Source organism: Pituophis catenifer, unplaced genomic scaffold, assembly GCF_029215685.1.
Source record: "Pituophis catenifer annectens isolate HBS135680 unplaced genomic scaffold, rPitCat1.0.hap2 SCAF_1, whole genome shotgun sequence".
Taxonomy (NCBI): Eukaryota; Metazoa; Chordata; class Lepidosauria; order Squamata; family Colubridae; genus Pituophis; species Pituophis catenifer.
In genome coordinates, this window is record NW_027256881.1 from 76740327 (window position 1) to 76758245 (window position 17919).

The 17919-nt window shown below is 37.3% G+C and overlaps 1 protein-coding gene across 1 annotated transcript in view; it reads left to right on the plus strand.

The window, feature by feature from the left end:
• PRKN (parkin RBR E3 ubiquitin protein ligase) overlaps positions 1–17919 on the plus strand; it is a 719133-nt gene that overhangs the window by 345346 nt on the left and 355868 nt on the right. The window contains exon 5 of the mRNA XM_070951429.1: positions 6368–6451. Coding sequence (XP_070807530.1) covers positions 6368–6451 — 84 coding nt within the window. The remainder of the gene's footprint in view (positions 1–6367; positions 6452–17919) is intronic.

Consider the following 17919-nt stretch of genomic DNA (forward strand, 5'->3'; position numbering starts at 1 on the left):
GAGTCTATCCATTTCTGCGCAGTTGAAAATTTTTAGTAGTATTTCCTCTTCATTTGGGGTAGCTTTCTCTTTCCACTTCTGCGCAAAGGCTATCAGTGCCGCTGTAAGTATATGCAATAGTAGATAATTTATGTCATGTGATTTGGAAATTGTTTAATTTCATTTGAAACTTTGTACTCCTTTTCTTGCCTGATATAAAATAGTGATCTAATTTTTTTAAAATTTATCTGCAGCATTATTTATTTGATTTAAAGTACTATTTTAATTACTCCAAAAAGTGTTGTAGCAGTAAAGCATAAATGGTATAAAAGTAAACAATAAAAACAAACAAGCAATAATATGATCAACAATATCTGTTATGGCCTTCTTTAGTCAGCCAGAGCAAAACACACATTGGAATGGTACTGATTTCACTTGTTTTTAAAACTCAAGAAGGGTAAAAGCACCTTAAATCTCCATGCAATTATGCCATACAGTGTTTCCATTACCAAGGAGGCCAGTTATCTGGTCCATGTCCCATGAACATTTCAAAGAAGAGAATTCTCAGCATTTCCCCTCCTCATAAGCCATCACTGGTTCCAACAGTCTTGGATAATTTGCATTCCGTCTTTGCACTGTTTTGAATTTTTAATATGCTGTATTATCTCACAAACCAAAGAACAATTTCCCTTTTTATAATGTCTATAGCATTAAAAGTCTTTAAAATCATATTTAAAAGAGAAATAGATTCATTAGCCAGTAGGAAAGGAGAAAGGCCACAGTTGGGAAAAAAATAAAATTTGTTGGAAGCAAGAACCATAATGATAGTTAATTACAATTTTATGGAAATCTTTACAATAAAACAGAACCTTTCAATTAAGAATTGTATGGGCTTAAAAGTGTAATATGCAAGTATGGAAACAGATCCAGATAGCAACCTTGGCTATGTAAGTATTACAGGATTTTAACCATTGTCTCTACAAAAGGATACCACAGTCCTGGTCCAAATTGTGTCACTGTAAATGGTGTTTTATTTAAAGAGAAAATTCCTATTTGTTTCAATGGGAGCTTTTTTCCCCCTCCCAGAGCAGGCAAAGGTATTATTTGATCTTTGAATTGGTTAATACAACAAAGGGTTTCTTTCGTAGAGACATGGTTTGCTTCCAACAAATTTTATTTTTTCCCCAACTGTGGCCTTTCTCCTTTCCTAATGAAATTTTTTGCTCAGATTTTGCTGCTGAAAAATTGAAGGATATTTGGAACACTGAATAAACACAGATTCATAAATATCACCAATCAAAATGTAGAAGAAAAAAACCCCCTATGTTGGGGAAAATCCAGGTAGGTTTTTATTCTATTGCTTGGCTTTAAGGTATTCACTCAATTGTTCACTTTAAAAATATGTTTTGAATGAATGTTTTTTCCACAATTGGCTCATTTGCTGTTTCTTTTAACATTTTCTGTCTCATTCATAATATTGGTAGGCTCAAAGAAGTATTTTACTGATTGTCAGCAGTGTTCATCAGGGAAGAATATCAGCGAAAGAATATAAGCTTTGATAACTTTTTCAAGCCATCTACATGTTTGAATTATCTGCCAGACATATGACTTTCTCATCTTGATCTCTACTGTTGAACTTTTCCATGATCTCACAGGTCAAAAATGTAATTTAGTTATTCCATTTGATTAATTTAGCATTTTGCTGAATTTCCCAAGTATTTCTTCAGTTGTTCAAATTATGAGTGATTTTTTTTTGTTCTTTTTTTGATATTTATAAAAGAATTTTTAGGGTTTTTTTTTACTAGCAGTAACAGCTTGATAGTATGGCATTTGTTTTTTGGGTGTTTTGGGATTGCGTTGTAGTGGCTCTCTAGGTTTAATCCTGGCGAATCTGGGGTTATATTATGGGCAGGCAGGCCTCAGGAGAGCTGTTACCGAACTCATCCAGTATTGCTATAACAGTGGAGACCATGGTTTGCAATTGCTTCTGTTTCCAGTCACGGCCAAGAGGTCCCCTTTAAAGTTGTGGGTAAATTTGGGACAGTCTTTGAAGTTAAAAATATTTTTAACTTTCAATCATAATGTGCAATCTGTGGTTTTACCGTCTCCCGAGTACAAAAGAACACTTGGATAGAAGAATTTTGCAAGTTGTAGGGCAGGATTTTGAGACATCTATCACTATTTTTCTTCATCTTCAAAATCAGAATCAGATGGAATTAGCCTGGATTATATTAAAGGACTACTGAAACACCGGCATTCCATTGTTGCAATACAAACTGGGAGATGGTCCTTCAAGAAAAGGTTTTGCTGTGTTCCCAAGTTTCTCTGTACATATTTGTAGAAAGAAGATCAGAAGTGTTTGAACTTAGACTTCTTCTGGTGCCAGGTACATTAGCATTCTAAAGGTGTCTTTACTGTCCTGGTCCACAAATCCTTAAATTGTGTAATTGATTTATAGATGGTAATGTTCTTAGATCTATTCCTTTTGTTTTCTGTAAAAGGATATACACACTAATGACACTACACACATAATAAATATTAAAATTTACATTCCTCCCTGACCTGCTCTGTCAGCTTTTTAAGGTGGACTAGATAAGAAGCAGAAACCATGGACACTAATGCTACCTTTATTGTAAGATTATAATAACAGAATCTTGCAAGTCAGAAAGTATTTCTCCCCTCCCTTACTTTTACTCTCCCCAAAACTAAGAAGGGTTCTTTCTGAGATGCTTTCATCCTCCTCTCTCCTTTGAACTCAGATTTTATTTATCAGACCATTGTCTAGGCTACAGCTTTTCTTCTGTCTCCCAAAGCCATTCTCACATACTCTTACAAGTCTGTATATATTTCTATAATATCTTATATGTTCCACATAGGCAAGTGCCCCAATTTGAGTCAAGTAAATAGTCTCCTATATGTTCCATATAGAAGACTATTTACTTGGCTCAAATTGGAGCACTTGCCTATTAAGGGCAACAACTTGTTTCTGTTCAGACCCAGAAATAGAACTGGTTTCACATGAGCGATCAAGTTTAAAATCTTGTGATGAAGGGAAAACACTAGGCTACTCATAAGTAAGCCATGGCTCATTACTGTAAGTTCCTTCAGGATCAGGACTGGCTAAGCTGTTCTGCCAAAAGAGCAGGTGGGGAGTTTAGGGAAGGAGGTGGAGAAAGACAGCAGATACTAGAATATGAAGACAAAGAGAAGCTTGCAGAGAAAGAGCTTTAAATTATCCTCATCAAGGCAGTATAAACAGGCTGCCCCATGTGTCTGTGCTACCCGGTTAGGAGTCATTTGTCAGGCACTAAATAGAATTGGCTCCTCTACTGGAATTCCTTAGGTGAAGAAAGAAAGGGAACAGAATCTTCTCAAGTAGAGAATTACCTGTCTGCTGAAGCTAGGATGCCCATTGAGTCTGCTGGTACAAAAGAGGGTAATGTGCCTCAAACAGTTGCTGCCTGTCCCATCTTTTCCCCTTTGTTAGAAATTATTTTGAGAATTTATTTTTGAGTTGGATTGGATTGGATTGCTGACATTCCTGTGCTTGTTTTCAACCCTTGAACTGGAATGCTGGAATGCTGGATCTGAGAACAATAAACTCTTTGACATTTTCTACATCTTTGGAGTCCAGTGTTTTATCTACTGTTACTCATGAGTCAGCTCCCTGCCTCACAGTCTAAAGGGACCCTTGCCACATATTCCAATTACTAATAACACTAATTGCCATTGTGACCAGGAAGCGGGGTCACCACTCTTCAAAAACCTCTAAGAAGTTTGCATAATTTTTACCACCTCCGCGCCTTCTGTGCATGCGCAGAGCATCAAAAACGGGACGTGATGACATCCGGGCAGGTGGGCGGAACCTCCCATAGCCACCGCTCCCGGTTTTCCCGAACCGGATAGAACTGGCTGAATACCACCACTGATACTTATCAATGGCCATAGCTGTTAGAAACTGTTATTTTCCCCTCCCTTCTGCTATTAATTATTAGTTGCTAGTTGCTTTAGAGTTTTCTTGCAATTTTAAAAGTTCTTCTTATACTGTTATATGCTGGTATTTGGACTTGCACTGTAATTAAATTTTGATTATTTGATTGAAAGTTCACATTTACACCAAATACATTGTGGAAGAAAGTTATGAGTAATAATAATAAATCTCTGCCAATTAAATATGCATTGATGGACCTAGTATGTAAAATAGTTATATTGATCAAAATTTCACAGAAATCTGATGCCTGTTCAAACTCAATACAGATGCAGCCAACAATGTCAATAATACCAATTTCAATGTATTTAGATAGGTATTTTTGGGGGTTACATTCAATTCAATTTGCTTGTACCAGTTCAGTTCCTTGTAACAGCTCACAACTGATACCAATATCAGTTCAGTTTGGGTGTACCAATCTGCTTTTGTTCTCATTTTTTTAAAATACAGTTTCATTCTGAACTCTAATACATCCCAACAAAAAAGCTAATGATATTACAGCAGTAGTGGTTTTATAAACTTGCAGGGTTATTTTTTTTTTCCTTTTTTGATTATGGTAAACTAGTGTTTATAGTTTACTTTGCGGTATTTTTCAGAAGTTTAGTTGATTGGTTGATTACAGATCAATCAACTTTGCTCACAATAATTGAAATGTTTATCTTTCATATTACTGTATTTTGATGTTTATTCAGAAGCATCACAATTAAAATAAGGCATATGACACAAAACAGAGATGGGCAGCACATGAATTAACAATCGGTTCACCCAGCACCAAAAATGTGAGCGTACAGGCATACACTTTGCTCTCACGCATGGCTTGCACGCCTGCACGCAGCTTAAAAAAAGCGGCTAAATAGAACGGCATAGCACTGGGGTGGGGGGCAGCCAGGTCCACTCCCACCATCAGGTCACAACTACCGCTTTACCCGAACTGGTCTGAATCGGCAGCAGCTCACCACTGACATAAAATTTAAAATATAAAATACAAAATTAAAATATGTACAAGTTAAACAGATCTTGCCCAGAAACTAGCAACATTAATTGCATGCTGTCGCACTGCCATGAGGTCCTCAAGTGTACACTGATCGGGACACAAAGGCAGGTATATATATGTGTTACTCTATTTTGATATTCAACCGTAATACAAATAAGTACTTTAATCTTTGTTTTGATTTTGTATGTTGATAGTATTCAAATGTGTGTGCATCTTTGTGTTTATTGTGTTCATAAGGGACAGTGCAAGATAATGGAGTTTATTATATCTAAAGTGACAAACTTATAAATACAGGTCTTAACACAGCATTTCATTTTTTAAAAAAACAGAGTAATTCTTAATGTTTAATTTCCACACTGGTAGCAAGATGACTCCAAAATTCAATAATTGTAAGTGTGGATAGATTAGAAGCATAAATGAGTAGAGTAATAGATGGAGTTTTTAAACAGCTGCAAGGTACTTGCAAAGACAAGGTATATGGACAATATGATGGTGATGAACTTAATTAAAAAGTAGGGTTTTTTTCAATGGGAATAAAACTGTATATATATTCTGAATCAGGCATTTAGCATCTAAGGGCTTGGATTGTTCTTGGAAAAGAATCAAAAGCCAGTTGTTATCTTTTACCACCGACTAAGTATATGATAATGACATGTGCTGCACCAGTGAATATGATGTATAACCGTAGGAGCTATTTTGACAGGAACATGTTTTCATTTTACATTTCTGTTGTTTTGTTTATGTGTGTAATACATTTAATATACACTTTGCAGTATGTTCTACATTCATTGTATTTGCAACTATCTAAGGTAAATGCTGTTGAAGAAATTCATGACAGATTTCTTTTCAGGCAATAAGATGTGAAATACAAGTGGGAAATCCATTGTATTATAGATGAGAAGATAAATTCATGAAATACTCTAGCATTAGTTTTACAATATATCTGAGGTCCAAATTGCATACAAGAAAGCATATTTGGGACAAGAGTGCATATATCTATATCTATAATCTATCTATCTATCTATATCTATCTATCTGTCTGTCTGTCTGTCTGTCTGTCTGTCTATCTATCTATCTATCTATCTATGGATCTATTTAGAAATAGAGAGATAGATAGATGTTGTAGAACATTACAATGAAAAATATTTTTCTTAATTGTAGAACAATAGAAAACCTTGAAAGCACTGATGATTGAATATTCTTTCTCCTGATCAGCTAGATATAAATCAGCCTATTTATCCCTACTGTAAATTTTCTTATTTTTCTTTTTTATTACTTTGGTAAAACATCTTTTATTTTGTCCTTTTATTTTCTTTTTGCCTTTTCAGTAAGTTCTAAAAGAAAAATCAACTATTATTTTTTACTCTTGAGTTTTGATTTTATTCTCCATTTCTCTTTTTTCAAAGGATCCATCTTGCTGGGAAGATGTTTTGATTCCAAACAGCATCAGTGGTATTTGTCATTACCAAAACTGCAGTGGAGAAACAGCGGTAAGAGACTATTAATAATTTTTTTTTCCTTCCATTCAATCAATTCCGATTTTCAAACAATGCCTGGACAAGTCCCTGCAGTTTTCTTGGCAAGGCTTTTCAGAAGTGATTTGCCATTACCACTTTCCTAGGGCTGAAAGAAAATAACTGGCCCAAGGTTATGCAGCCAACTTTGGTCCTAAGACTAGAATTCAATCTCCGGCTTTCTAGCCTGAAACCTTAACCACTACATCAGACTGGCTCTCATTAACCTATAGTGGCCATCAAGAAGTACCAGGAATCAGAAGGACTCAAGCATGTATCTATTTTACCAGAATGGTTACTGATTAAGGCAGGGGTTGCCAACCTTTTCTATACTCCATACCCTTAGAACGCTTCTGATATATTCTTGCACCCCTTAATAACTATATGCATATAACTATGCATATACACTATCATTTTGAAACTTCTAAACCCAAGTTATTGCACCCCTTGGAATATCATCTCACACCCCCAGGGGATGTGAGCACCCCTAGTTGGGAACCCCTGGATTAAGGGAAACGTAGTAGGAGCATTCATGAACCATTACCTTGTAGTGAGGACAAGAGATAATAAAAGAAGGTCATATGGAGATGGCAACCTGTTTCAGTATTCCCCTTAAAAAAAAAACTGAGCCTAAATGATCTTGAAAAATAAGCCTGCCAGGTCAAAAGGTATCCAAATAACTGCAGAGGAAGAACAAGTATGAGTACCACTGATATTTACAATGAGTCTGAATTTAAGGCAAAAAGACAACTTGCTACTGATGAGGCTGGAGGCTAAAGGAAAGTTCACACACACAGACGCAAAGACACAGTCTCACACTCGCTCTTCATTGGTGAGCAGATTGGCTAAGCAAAATTTCATTTTCCAGGATTTGTATGTAGGCCATTCTTGTTGATTTTCATGGATCTTGAGAGAATCAGTTATAGAATTAAGCACATTTTCAACTAATTTTCAAGAGTCATTGTGCAATAAACTGTGTTAGTTCCGATTGTATTTACTACATATATACCCCTGCTTTTTTCCACTATGAAATTTAAGTCCACAACCATATATTTATCAAAGTTATACCTGCTGATTTCAGCAAACTGATCACCAAACAGATCTTGGGATTTGAAACCTGTGAAAAACTGAACTAAACATCAAGCCTCTATGAATTGTGAACTTGATTCCTTCTCTGAATATTATCACTCAAGTTGGGAGAAGTAATAGTTAAGATAACTTGAAAAGTAGCTGCATTTTAATATTTGTTCCAAATTACTTTGCAGAGTATAATGTCCTCATATCTCACGATAGGATCAGTCACCTATTTTCCAAAATACAATTAATAAAATTTGCCCACCAGATTAATCCTTATAAAGGTTTCAAAAGCTTTTCCCATATATTTTAGAGATGCTTGTCTGTTTTATTTACTTTTAACTATGTTTATCTCACCCTCATATGTTTTTACAAAAAAGATAATAGAAAAATAAGAAACTTCTTCAAGGGACCGACACCAAAAAATAGATGCCCAACAGACTTTCAGATATTGTAATAAAATGCCCATCCCTACTTATGTGTGCACTATTTTTTTTTCATTTATTTATTATTTTACAGAATATACAGTACCGTTCATTATTAAAGTAAACAAAAAAAATCAATTTCCAATTGGAAATTTTTGGAAAACCAATTTTAAATCATCATGGTTGATAGAATACACAGGATATAAAAACAGCATCCAGTCTGTGATTGAGGGTTAAATACTTTTCTCTTTTACTCTCTTCCAGGATGTAGTCTGAATCCTAGCTAATATTGTGGATAAGGCTAGTTAATTTGCCAGCATCTTTCTTCATAGCTTTTCAGGTTTTCTTGGAGGAAAACCTGCTCAAGATAATCCTTGATTACGGCATGTAATCCCAAATCTAATCTATGATTAGAAGTACAAATTCATCTGGATATTTCTCTGTCCTGGGAATAACCTTACAATGTTCTGATAACCAGAACCCAATTGCTATAATCTCCTAAACATGTGATACTTTTATCCCTTAGGATTTTAACTATAATGGTAGTATACTTTATGAAATCTGCTTGTGCAGTAATGTAAAATGTCAATGAGGACACTAGTAAATATTTAGATTGCAATCTTAAAATAGAAAACGTGATTAGAGCTTGACTTTAGGATTTGGCTTTCCCATTAAATTGTATAGATTTAACCATTACAGATGCTATCATGTTTTTTCCTAAAGCATTTTTTTCTCAATTTTCTTTTGAGTGGCAGCACAATTCAACTTGCTTGTTTTACTGAATGTGACTGTATGAAGTCATAAATACAATACCTAATGTAAAACAATTCGTAATTCTAATTAAGCATGCAGTCCTTTGCATGTGTGTTCTAAATTAATAGGATATATTTGTAAGTAGGCATGATTTGAGACTGAGATATTATTTGTGATATAAGACTGTAAGAACTTAAGTAGAATCAAACTACTTTTCCCCCTTTGGCAATTATGGGTACAGTGATGTATCTTATAGCTAAAATACATGTATCTTCCAAAGTAAATTTTCTACAGCCAGTTTTATTTCTACCAGAACTTCAGGAAAGTATTTTTTTTCCTTACTCTTTCATGTTGGCAAGAATATTTCTCACTGGGGGAAAATATACCTGCTCTAATTTTAAAACTCTAAAGCTTGTAATGGGAAATTATTATTAAAGGCATTGTCATGTAAAGAGCAGTATCTTAGGGTTTGTGAAGTGAGCGATTGTGAAGCAAGTGAAGGTTCTCTATTTCATTTTTAAGCACCAGGCAATTAAGCAGTCTCTTTTCCTTAGCCAAGTTGTGAACAGCATGAAAGGATCATTGGGAGTCTAACAGAATCAAGTCTTTGAGAAGGTGAGCAAAAAGACAGAACCGTGCCCTTCCTGAGAATCATTCTGAAGTAATTCAACCGCAGGGGACTCATCAACTCACTGGGATGCACCAGAGGATAACTCTAGCTAAAAGATTTATCCACTTGCAGCAGTAAAATATTAGACACGGGATTCAGATAACTGAAGAAATGTTACACTCTGGCTATCAAGACACATGTGAATCACATTATTATCCCAACATGTTCTTGATCTTGTTATTGTTTAACTAGGTACATCAGATTACTTAGGTATTAATCCAGGGGTGAAATCCAGCAGGTTTTGACAGCTTCTGGAGAACCGGTCGCAGAAATTTTGAGCAGTTCAGAGAACTGGCAAATACCACCTATGGCTGGCCCCAGAGTAGGGTGGGAATGGAGATTTTGCAATATCCTTCCCCCAGGAGTGGGGAGGGAATGGGGATTTTGCAGTATACTTGCCCTGGAGAGGGGTTGGAATGGAGATTTTGCAGTATCCTTCCCCTGGAGTGGGGTAGGAATGGAGATTTTGCAGTATCCTTCCCCTGCCATGCCCACCAAGCCATGCCCACAGAACCGGTAGTAAAAAAATTGGATTTCATCACTGTATTAATTCCAGAATTTCCCAAGTGTTTCTGACTGAAGAAGTCCCTACAAAGCACTTTAAAAAGGAGTCCTTTTATTTAATGGAGAAGGTTTTTCTCTAATAGTGGTCTAATAGCACTTAATATTTACCCTTAGTTGTTTTTATTCCATCCCAAATGAAATAGAGCCAGAACTGAAGCAAAAAATCAAAAGTTGGGGACCACAGCAGCAGTTGTTAGAAAAGCAGCATATAAAGCAGCATCCTCCCCTCTCTCCTACAGACCTTGTAAATCATCTTACAGTACGAGAACAACTGATATGATCTGTTGGAGCTTTGTCCACGCAATTCTTTGCTTTTCGAGAATGAAGACATGCATGAGCATTGTTGCAACGAGGCATTTATGCATAGGACTTAGTGCTACCAGCAGAAGGAAATATCCTGCTTCTCCTCCATGGCAGGTTCTGAGTTAATATTCCAATTAAAGATCCAGGCTGCAACTGGACAGCATCTCAAATGATATTACACATTAAAGAGCCTTGGTAGTACAGTGGTCTAAAGCACCATGTTATTAAGAACAGCTGCCTGCAATTATTGCAGGTTCAAATCTCGCCAAGGCTCAAGGTTGACTCAGCCTTCCATCCTTTCTAAGGTAGGTAAATTGAGGACCCAGTTTGTGGGGGCAATAAGCTGACTTTGTATAAATATACAAAAGAATGAAGGCTATTGCTTAGCGCATTGTAAGCCGCCCTGAGTCTCCGGAGAAGGGCGGCATATAAATCAAATTTAAAAAAAAATACTATACACTTAATGAATTTGACTGTACATTTGATATCAAGGTGGGATGAGGATCAGGTAGGCCAGGCTCTTGCCTTACAGTACAAGTAAGAGGCCAGCAACATTCCTTGCTCCATGTGTTAATTTGAAATCTCTGAGCTCAAAGTGATTGCTTGTTCTGTAATCACAAGACCTTGGAGTGTTAGGGGGACATGGTTCACTGGTTAGTGAGGAGAGGAAAATAGCTAGAAAACAGTAACTGTCTTCTTATTTTCTTGGCCGCTGAAATGCATGCATAGAAGAAGTATGGCTAAGAATTGGTTTGATATGTACAGAATGTCAAAACTAGGACATCTGTTCTGTATCAATGTTTCAAGAAAAATCTGTAGAAAAGCTGGTCAGCAAGAGTCTAAGACTCGGATAAATAAGGAAAAATAACTTATCCTTACTGTTACAGTGTTTTTGAGGCCACTGATATTTTTGGCTGTGGAGCTTGAAAAGATGCCTGGAAGTGCATTGGAGTGTTTCCCAATTTCTTTAGGTGATTTGTGATGGCTTAAAATTTTATACTGGGACCAAAAAAAACCCCCCAACACTTCAAGGTTTGTTATCCAGTCTGTTATACCAATGATCTGTAATTTATGATTTTAGAGTTTTGGGGGCATATTCTGTCAATCTGCAATTAATCTTCTAGCATTTAAAATACACCGTGTGAATGAATACTCTGGGAGTTTTTGGTGGCATAAAGCATTGGCACAAGAAAAACTATACTCATATTTGTTGCAGAAAGAATTTATCTTCAAATATAAATATTCTTACAAAAACTGAAATAGTGTGTGGTTCTAACTTGTGATTGACAGTAGTCTTGATCAAAGTTGAATGTAATGCCTAAAGTGTTGCGTGTTATGAAAGGCAAAACATTTCATACCATTTAATCATCCTTGCTCATAGAGGTAGCTAACAACCTGTTTAGTCAAATTGAATATTTAACATACTTCAGATATCAGGAACAAATTGGATACACAAAAATATGAAAGTTTCTAGTTTGAAAAATGGATGAATGAAAGAAATTGTGCTTTGCCTATAAGTAGCACTGATGGAGAAGAGACTGCAAATTTCACCTCAATTTTCCTTTTCATCCATGATTGCATAACCCCCAGGTACTGAATTAAGAGATTTGAGCCTACCCCCCATCCCCGACAATCAACCAAGCCTACCAAACTCTTGTCCTAATCCTTGGAGGTTCTATGGGTGAGGGAGGAATCAGCTCTGACTCAATCTGACCAAGTTTGAATGGCTGTGATTATTGAAACTGCCTTTCCATCTTTACTTCTGGATTGGGGTTCCACTTCCCCAGTCAGGAGTACGAGTCATGTTGGATTCACAGTTCCTATTCAAAGAGCAAGTGGCAACTGTGGCCTTTAAAATATTTGCAAAGTTCCATCTGGTGTACCAATTGCACCCTTTCCTAGAGCAGGGGGCCCTTCAGATAGTCACTCATATCCTGGTCACCTCATGACTTGTCTACTACAATGCATATTTCATGAATCTGCCTCTATTCTTATGATCTTCTAGAACCATGATGGCGACCTAGAGCACACATGCCAGAGGTGGCACACAGAATCCTCTCTGATGGCGCACGAGCCATTACCCCAGTTCAGCTCTGCTGCACATGCGCACGGGCCCCCCACTGTCAATTGGTCTTTGGGTCTCTGCCATGCATGCACGGGGGGTGGGGCATGTATGGGGGACCATATGCGCATGCGTAAGGGCAGGGTACATGCAGGGGCCCGTGCATGTATGCGCGGGGGTGGGGCACATACGTGGGGACCGCACGTGCATTGCATTTTGGGGGTTTGGGAGTGCACGTCAGGGGTGAAATGCTCCCGGTTCGGACCGGATCGCCCGATCCGGTAGCATGGAGGCAGGTGGTTCGGAGAACCGGTAGCAAAAATCCCTGCCCCCCCTCCATGCCCAGCTGAGTCGCGCGATCATCAGAGGCTTTTTTTCTTTTAAATGGCTCTGACAATCCAAGCTGAGTTGCCTTGATCGGCAGAGGATTAAAAACCCTCTGCTGATGAAGGCAACTCAGCTTGGATCCTCAGAGCCATTTAAAAGAAATTTTCTTTTCTTTTAAATGCCTCTGATGATCCAAGCTCTGACGATCCCAGCTGAGTTGCCTGATCGTCAGAGGGTTTTTAAAAAACCATCTGACAATCAGGCAACTCAGCTGGGATCGTCAGAGCTTTTTGAAAGCATTTTTTAAAAACCTCTTCGCCGAAGAGGTTGTAGAAAAAATGGTTTTAAAAGTTAAAAAAAAATTGGCCACGCCTACCCAGTCACATTACCCCCCCCACCAAGCCACGCCCACAGAACTGGTAGTAACAAATTTTAAATTTCACCACTGGTGCACGTGCTTTGGGCACTCGATCCGGAAAAGGTTAGCCATCGCTGTTCTAGAAGCTTATACAAACCCTGGCTGTCCTAACTATTTTTATCCTGATATTTGATGTCTGTTCACGATTATCAAGGAGTGAATGCTGTTATAATTATTTTTAAAAATCATGCTTGGGTGGGTTTTTGTTCGTTTTGCTTTTTGTCTATTTATTCTATTGCTGATTTGGCCCTTGTTCTTGTATATCATTGACTGTCTTTGAAACTGAAATGTTTACTAATTAATTAGAAATGTGGCAGGTGGGCTCGCCCATCTATTCCAAACAGCATGGCCATTGATATACTGGATCTGGAGGAGACTGGTTTTTTCCCCTTCATTTCAGCATAGAAACACAGGGCAGCTGCAAGCTACATATTTTCTATATCGTTTTTGAGGTGTGGGGTTAAGCTCCCTGTTCTGCATCAGACATCAAAATACAGTATGTCAAACTGATAAAGGAGGTATTTCTGCGAATTATGACACAATGTACTCTCTTTTCCCTACCCAGGTGAAAAAATTAGCTCATTGCCAAAGAAGGCAAGGATGCTAAATCTCTCTTGTCATCAGCTTACATAGGAAGTTTGAGAGCTTACTGGTTGTAGCTGTTCCTGACAGAACAATTGATACATGGAACACTTTGTCTCCAGAAGTTGTGGGTGCTCTAACACTGGAGGTTTTTAAGATGAGATTGGACAACAATTTGTTGAAATGGTATAGGGCCTCCTGCTTGAGCAGGACTAGAAGGCCTCTAAGCAGGTCTCTTCCAACTCTGTTATTCTGTTTCTTTTCTTAATTGGTGACTTAGAAATATAGTGTTGGAGTTTTTATTTTTATTCTGTATCTGAATTCTACCGGAAATGTATTCCTGCTGCATACTAGATGAATGCTCAGGAAATGTTTGTTTGCCAATGACCTCTCTTTACTGAATTTTCATATTAAAGGGTACTTTTAAGAAGTGAATGATTCTCGCCTTTCAGGTTTCTAAATGATCTTTTTTTAAAATTAGGTCTGCTATTCAAATATTGTTACCTCCATCAGTAAAGTCAAAAGCTTGAAAACAAGAGATTTTGTTTTTACAAAAGGATTGTAAAAAAAAAGTATGATGGAGAAAATTTCCCATGTAATTATAAAATAAGTTGACAGCATGAGTCACTATGTAACAATGAGCTTATCTACAGCAAGTAAATCCTCTTGAAAACCTAAGCAGCTGACTTTATTTACAAAGTAAAGTTCTTTATATGAAGTTGAATTATACCAATAATGCACTCACTAATGTAAATTGTCAGAGCCATTTTTAAACAGAGCAGTATAATATATTTTAAGAATGGTTTCATAGTACTTTTCTTAGAGATGTTTTCAACAACATACAAACCAGTGATGGCTAACCTTTTCCGGACTGAGTGCCCAAAGTGCGTATGCGCGCGCACATGCCTGAACCCCCAAAATGCAATGTGTCCGCAACCCCGGTGCATCCACCCTGCCCCCCCACATGCATGTGCACCCACACATGCACCCCATGCATGCGCAGCCCCACACACGCCCAGCCCCCCATGCATGCACATGCCCCCAGCATGCGCCCTACCTCCCTGCGCATTAATCTGCGACCCCCTGCATCTGCCCCTCCCCCCTACACATGCAGGTGCGGCCACCACATGCACGGCAGAGATCCAACAACCAGCTGGCATGCGCACTGGAATTGAACTGGGGCAACGGCTCGTGTGCCCACAGAGAGGGCGCTACGTGCCACCTGTGGCACGTGTGCCATAGGTTCGGCATCACAGATATAAACTATTCCCTCTACTTTAGAGTTCCACCTGATTCTACTTTTGAAATTGAATTAGAATGTCTCCATTTTGCTAGCAGCATGGAGTGGGAGAAAAACAGCTTTGTGCAAGCTAAAGTCAGTCAGAACAAGGATAGCATTAAAGAGGGGCTTGTGTGTGAACTTATTAAGGTAAGGCAGGTCACAAAATACACTGCAGAGACTACTGGAATTGTATTATAGAATCTTAAAAGACTATCAACGTTTCCTTCTACTTCCTCTCATACCAAAGAGAATCAAGGGAGAGTTATCTTGAATTTCTTTCTCGCCCCCTCATCTTTCTCAGGGTTGAGCTGATGTTTATTCAACTGCTCCTGCATTCAAGATTATCTCTGTACTTATTTTTATTTTTATTTTTTTATTTATTTTATTTGTCAAGCATATATGAGATAACAGATAAAAGTATAAAACATGATTATGAATACATGAAATGGATACGAATAAAAAGGGACAATAGGACAGGGACGGTAGGCACATTGGTGCGCTTATGCACGCCCCTTACAGACCTCTTAGGAGTGGGGTTTCCTAATTGACTTTCCTAAGGCATGTAAAATTTGTTCAAATAAACTGCCATCCTTCTAATTGTAAAGCTGTATTATAAAGCAAAAAATAAGAAATGCCAGGCCTGTTTCCACTCCAAGGCCTGTTTCAACATTCTTCAGTTGTCCTTTGACCGAAAGCAGAACATAAATCAAAAGCTCTATCCCGATTAATTCATTATCTATCAACGTTTTGACATTTGACTATTATCAGCTCCAATCACTATGGTTCATGAGAAGGAATTCAATAAATTATAGTCCAAAATTTCTGGAAAGTAATTTGTTTGCCTCCTACCTTAGCTTTTACTGTAGATCAAGTATGCATAACACACAGCCTTCCATTGAATAACTATAATATCTTAAGCTGCATGGGAAGAAATGGTTAGCATTGCAGTTTAACTTCTGGATTGAAGTTTTTGTGGATATTTGTGTCTGGGTTTGCATGTATTGCCTCTTAATAAATTAATGTTATTTCTGACCATATTTAAGAAAATTAAAAAGAAAAATGCATTATGGTGCTTTCTGATGAAGCAAAACTTTGGCAGAAATAAAATTCAATTCCACTCCAGCAAAAAGAAAAAAGACAAGTTATTGCAATAAATAAATAAATGCACCTTTCATAAAAACGTATCAAGTTTTGTACAATTCTAATCAAATTTGAAATAGACATTTTTATTTTTTTTACTTTTTGTAAACATATTAATTTTTCAGGTAACCATCAATACTTTATGCAAACATTTCTATTCCATTTATTTTTCTAATGTCAAAGTACAAAAGGCTTTGTTACAGAGGAAGCATCACTTTTGATGCCCTTATATTCTGAATGGTGAGGCTTTACTCAAATCAGTTACTTCTGTCTTACACTAAGCCTGAACAACTAAGCTATTCATGGTAGTTTATTATGCTAATTACTGGTAGTGAACAGTACCAGTAATGTGAAAATAAGGATATAAAACAAATATAACAGCTGGAGGGGTCCTTGGAGGTCTTCTAGTCCAACCACCTGTTCAAGCAGGAGACTATATCATTTCAGACAAATTGATGTCCAGTCTCTTCTTAAAAACTTCCAGTGTTGAGCACCCACAACTTCTGGAGGCAAGTCGTTCCACTGATCATTTCTCCTTGGTTATAAGTTGGTTCTCTCCTTGATTAGTTTCCATCCGTTGCTACTTGTTCTGCCTTCAGTGTTTGGGGAATAGGTTGACCCCCTCTTCTTTGTGTCAGCCCCTTTGATATTGGAACACTTACTATCATGTCACCCCTAGTCCTTCATTTCATCAAACTAGACATATTTAATACTGTATGTCTATGAAGATTCTCAGTCATCCAGGTCATGGTTGTCCCAAATGTGCTTTTTCAAGAGGCAGCTGGACTTTCTGGGTTTTCTTTGAAGATGTTTCGCTTCTCATCCAAGGAGCTTCTTCAGCCAAGCTGTGACAGAGACAGGCCACAAAGACACAAATATCAAAGAACTACTCATAATGGAAAACACATATCAAATCTAAAGGAAGGCAAATCACATTAGAGACTAAGTTCTAGTATTTTTCCAAATACTGTAATGCAATTCAAAACTCCATAAAAAAATGGAATAAATTAGAATGGTTGCATTTTATGTGGCATAGAATGGTTGCATTTTAAGAGAAATGTTTCGCAAAATGTAACCATAGAGCAGTGTTTCTTAAAGACTACCAACACCCTCTCTGGGATCCCCATATCAAAAATATTTACCAAATGTTGAAGATATTTGCAAAAAGTTTACACTTTCTGACCCAGCTATAAGCTGAAGCAAATACTCAGGTCATCAGTAGATCTTGTGTCCCAGATATCTGTAAGCATGTTACATAACTCTTCACCTCCACTTCAACTAATTCATCAGGATGAACAGCAGGGATATGTTCAAAAATCTGACCAGAGAGTCATAGATACTATTCATTCAATTTATATCTACAAATATCCAACACATTATGAAAACAGCAATTAACAACCAATATCAGCAGGACAATCCTGTCCCTTTATATAAACATATCATCCACTTTTTAAATTCCCACATTCACAAGGATAGCAAGTAGAATTCAGGTGCTATATGACAAATATCAAAAGCTGATAAATGTAATATTTGCATAAATTACAAACTCCATTAACTTAAGTGTCTGATTTCCTGGCTCAAACACAGAAAAATCTACCCAGCGATTTATACTACAGAGGTAGAGAAAAATATTTATTGCAGGTTAGCATGAATCCCCTTTGAAACATTGTTTCTCCTCAGTTAACATGAAATAAAGAAAAAACTGTGGCTAATTTTAATAATGCATATTTAGTTTTTTTCCCACGGTTTCATGGATATTTAGCTTTGCATTCGTCAGCCTTGGAGCAAGGTAATGGTTGACTGATAATATAACCAATATTTCTGTACACACACACACTCACACA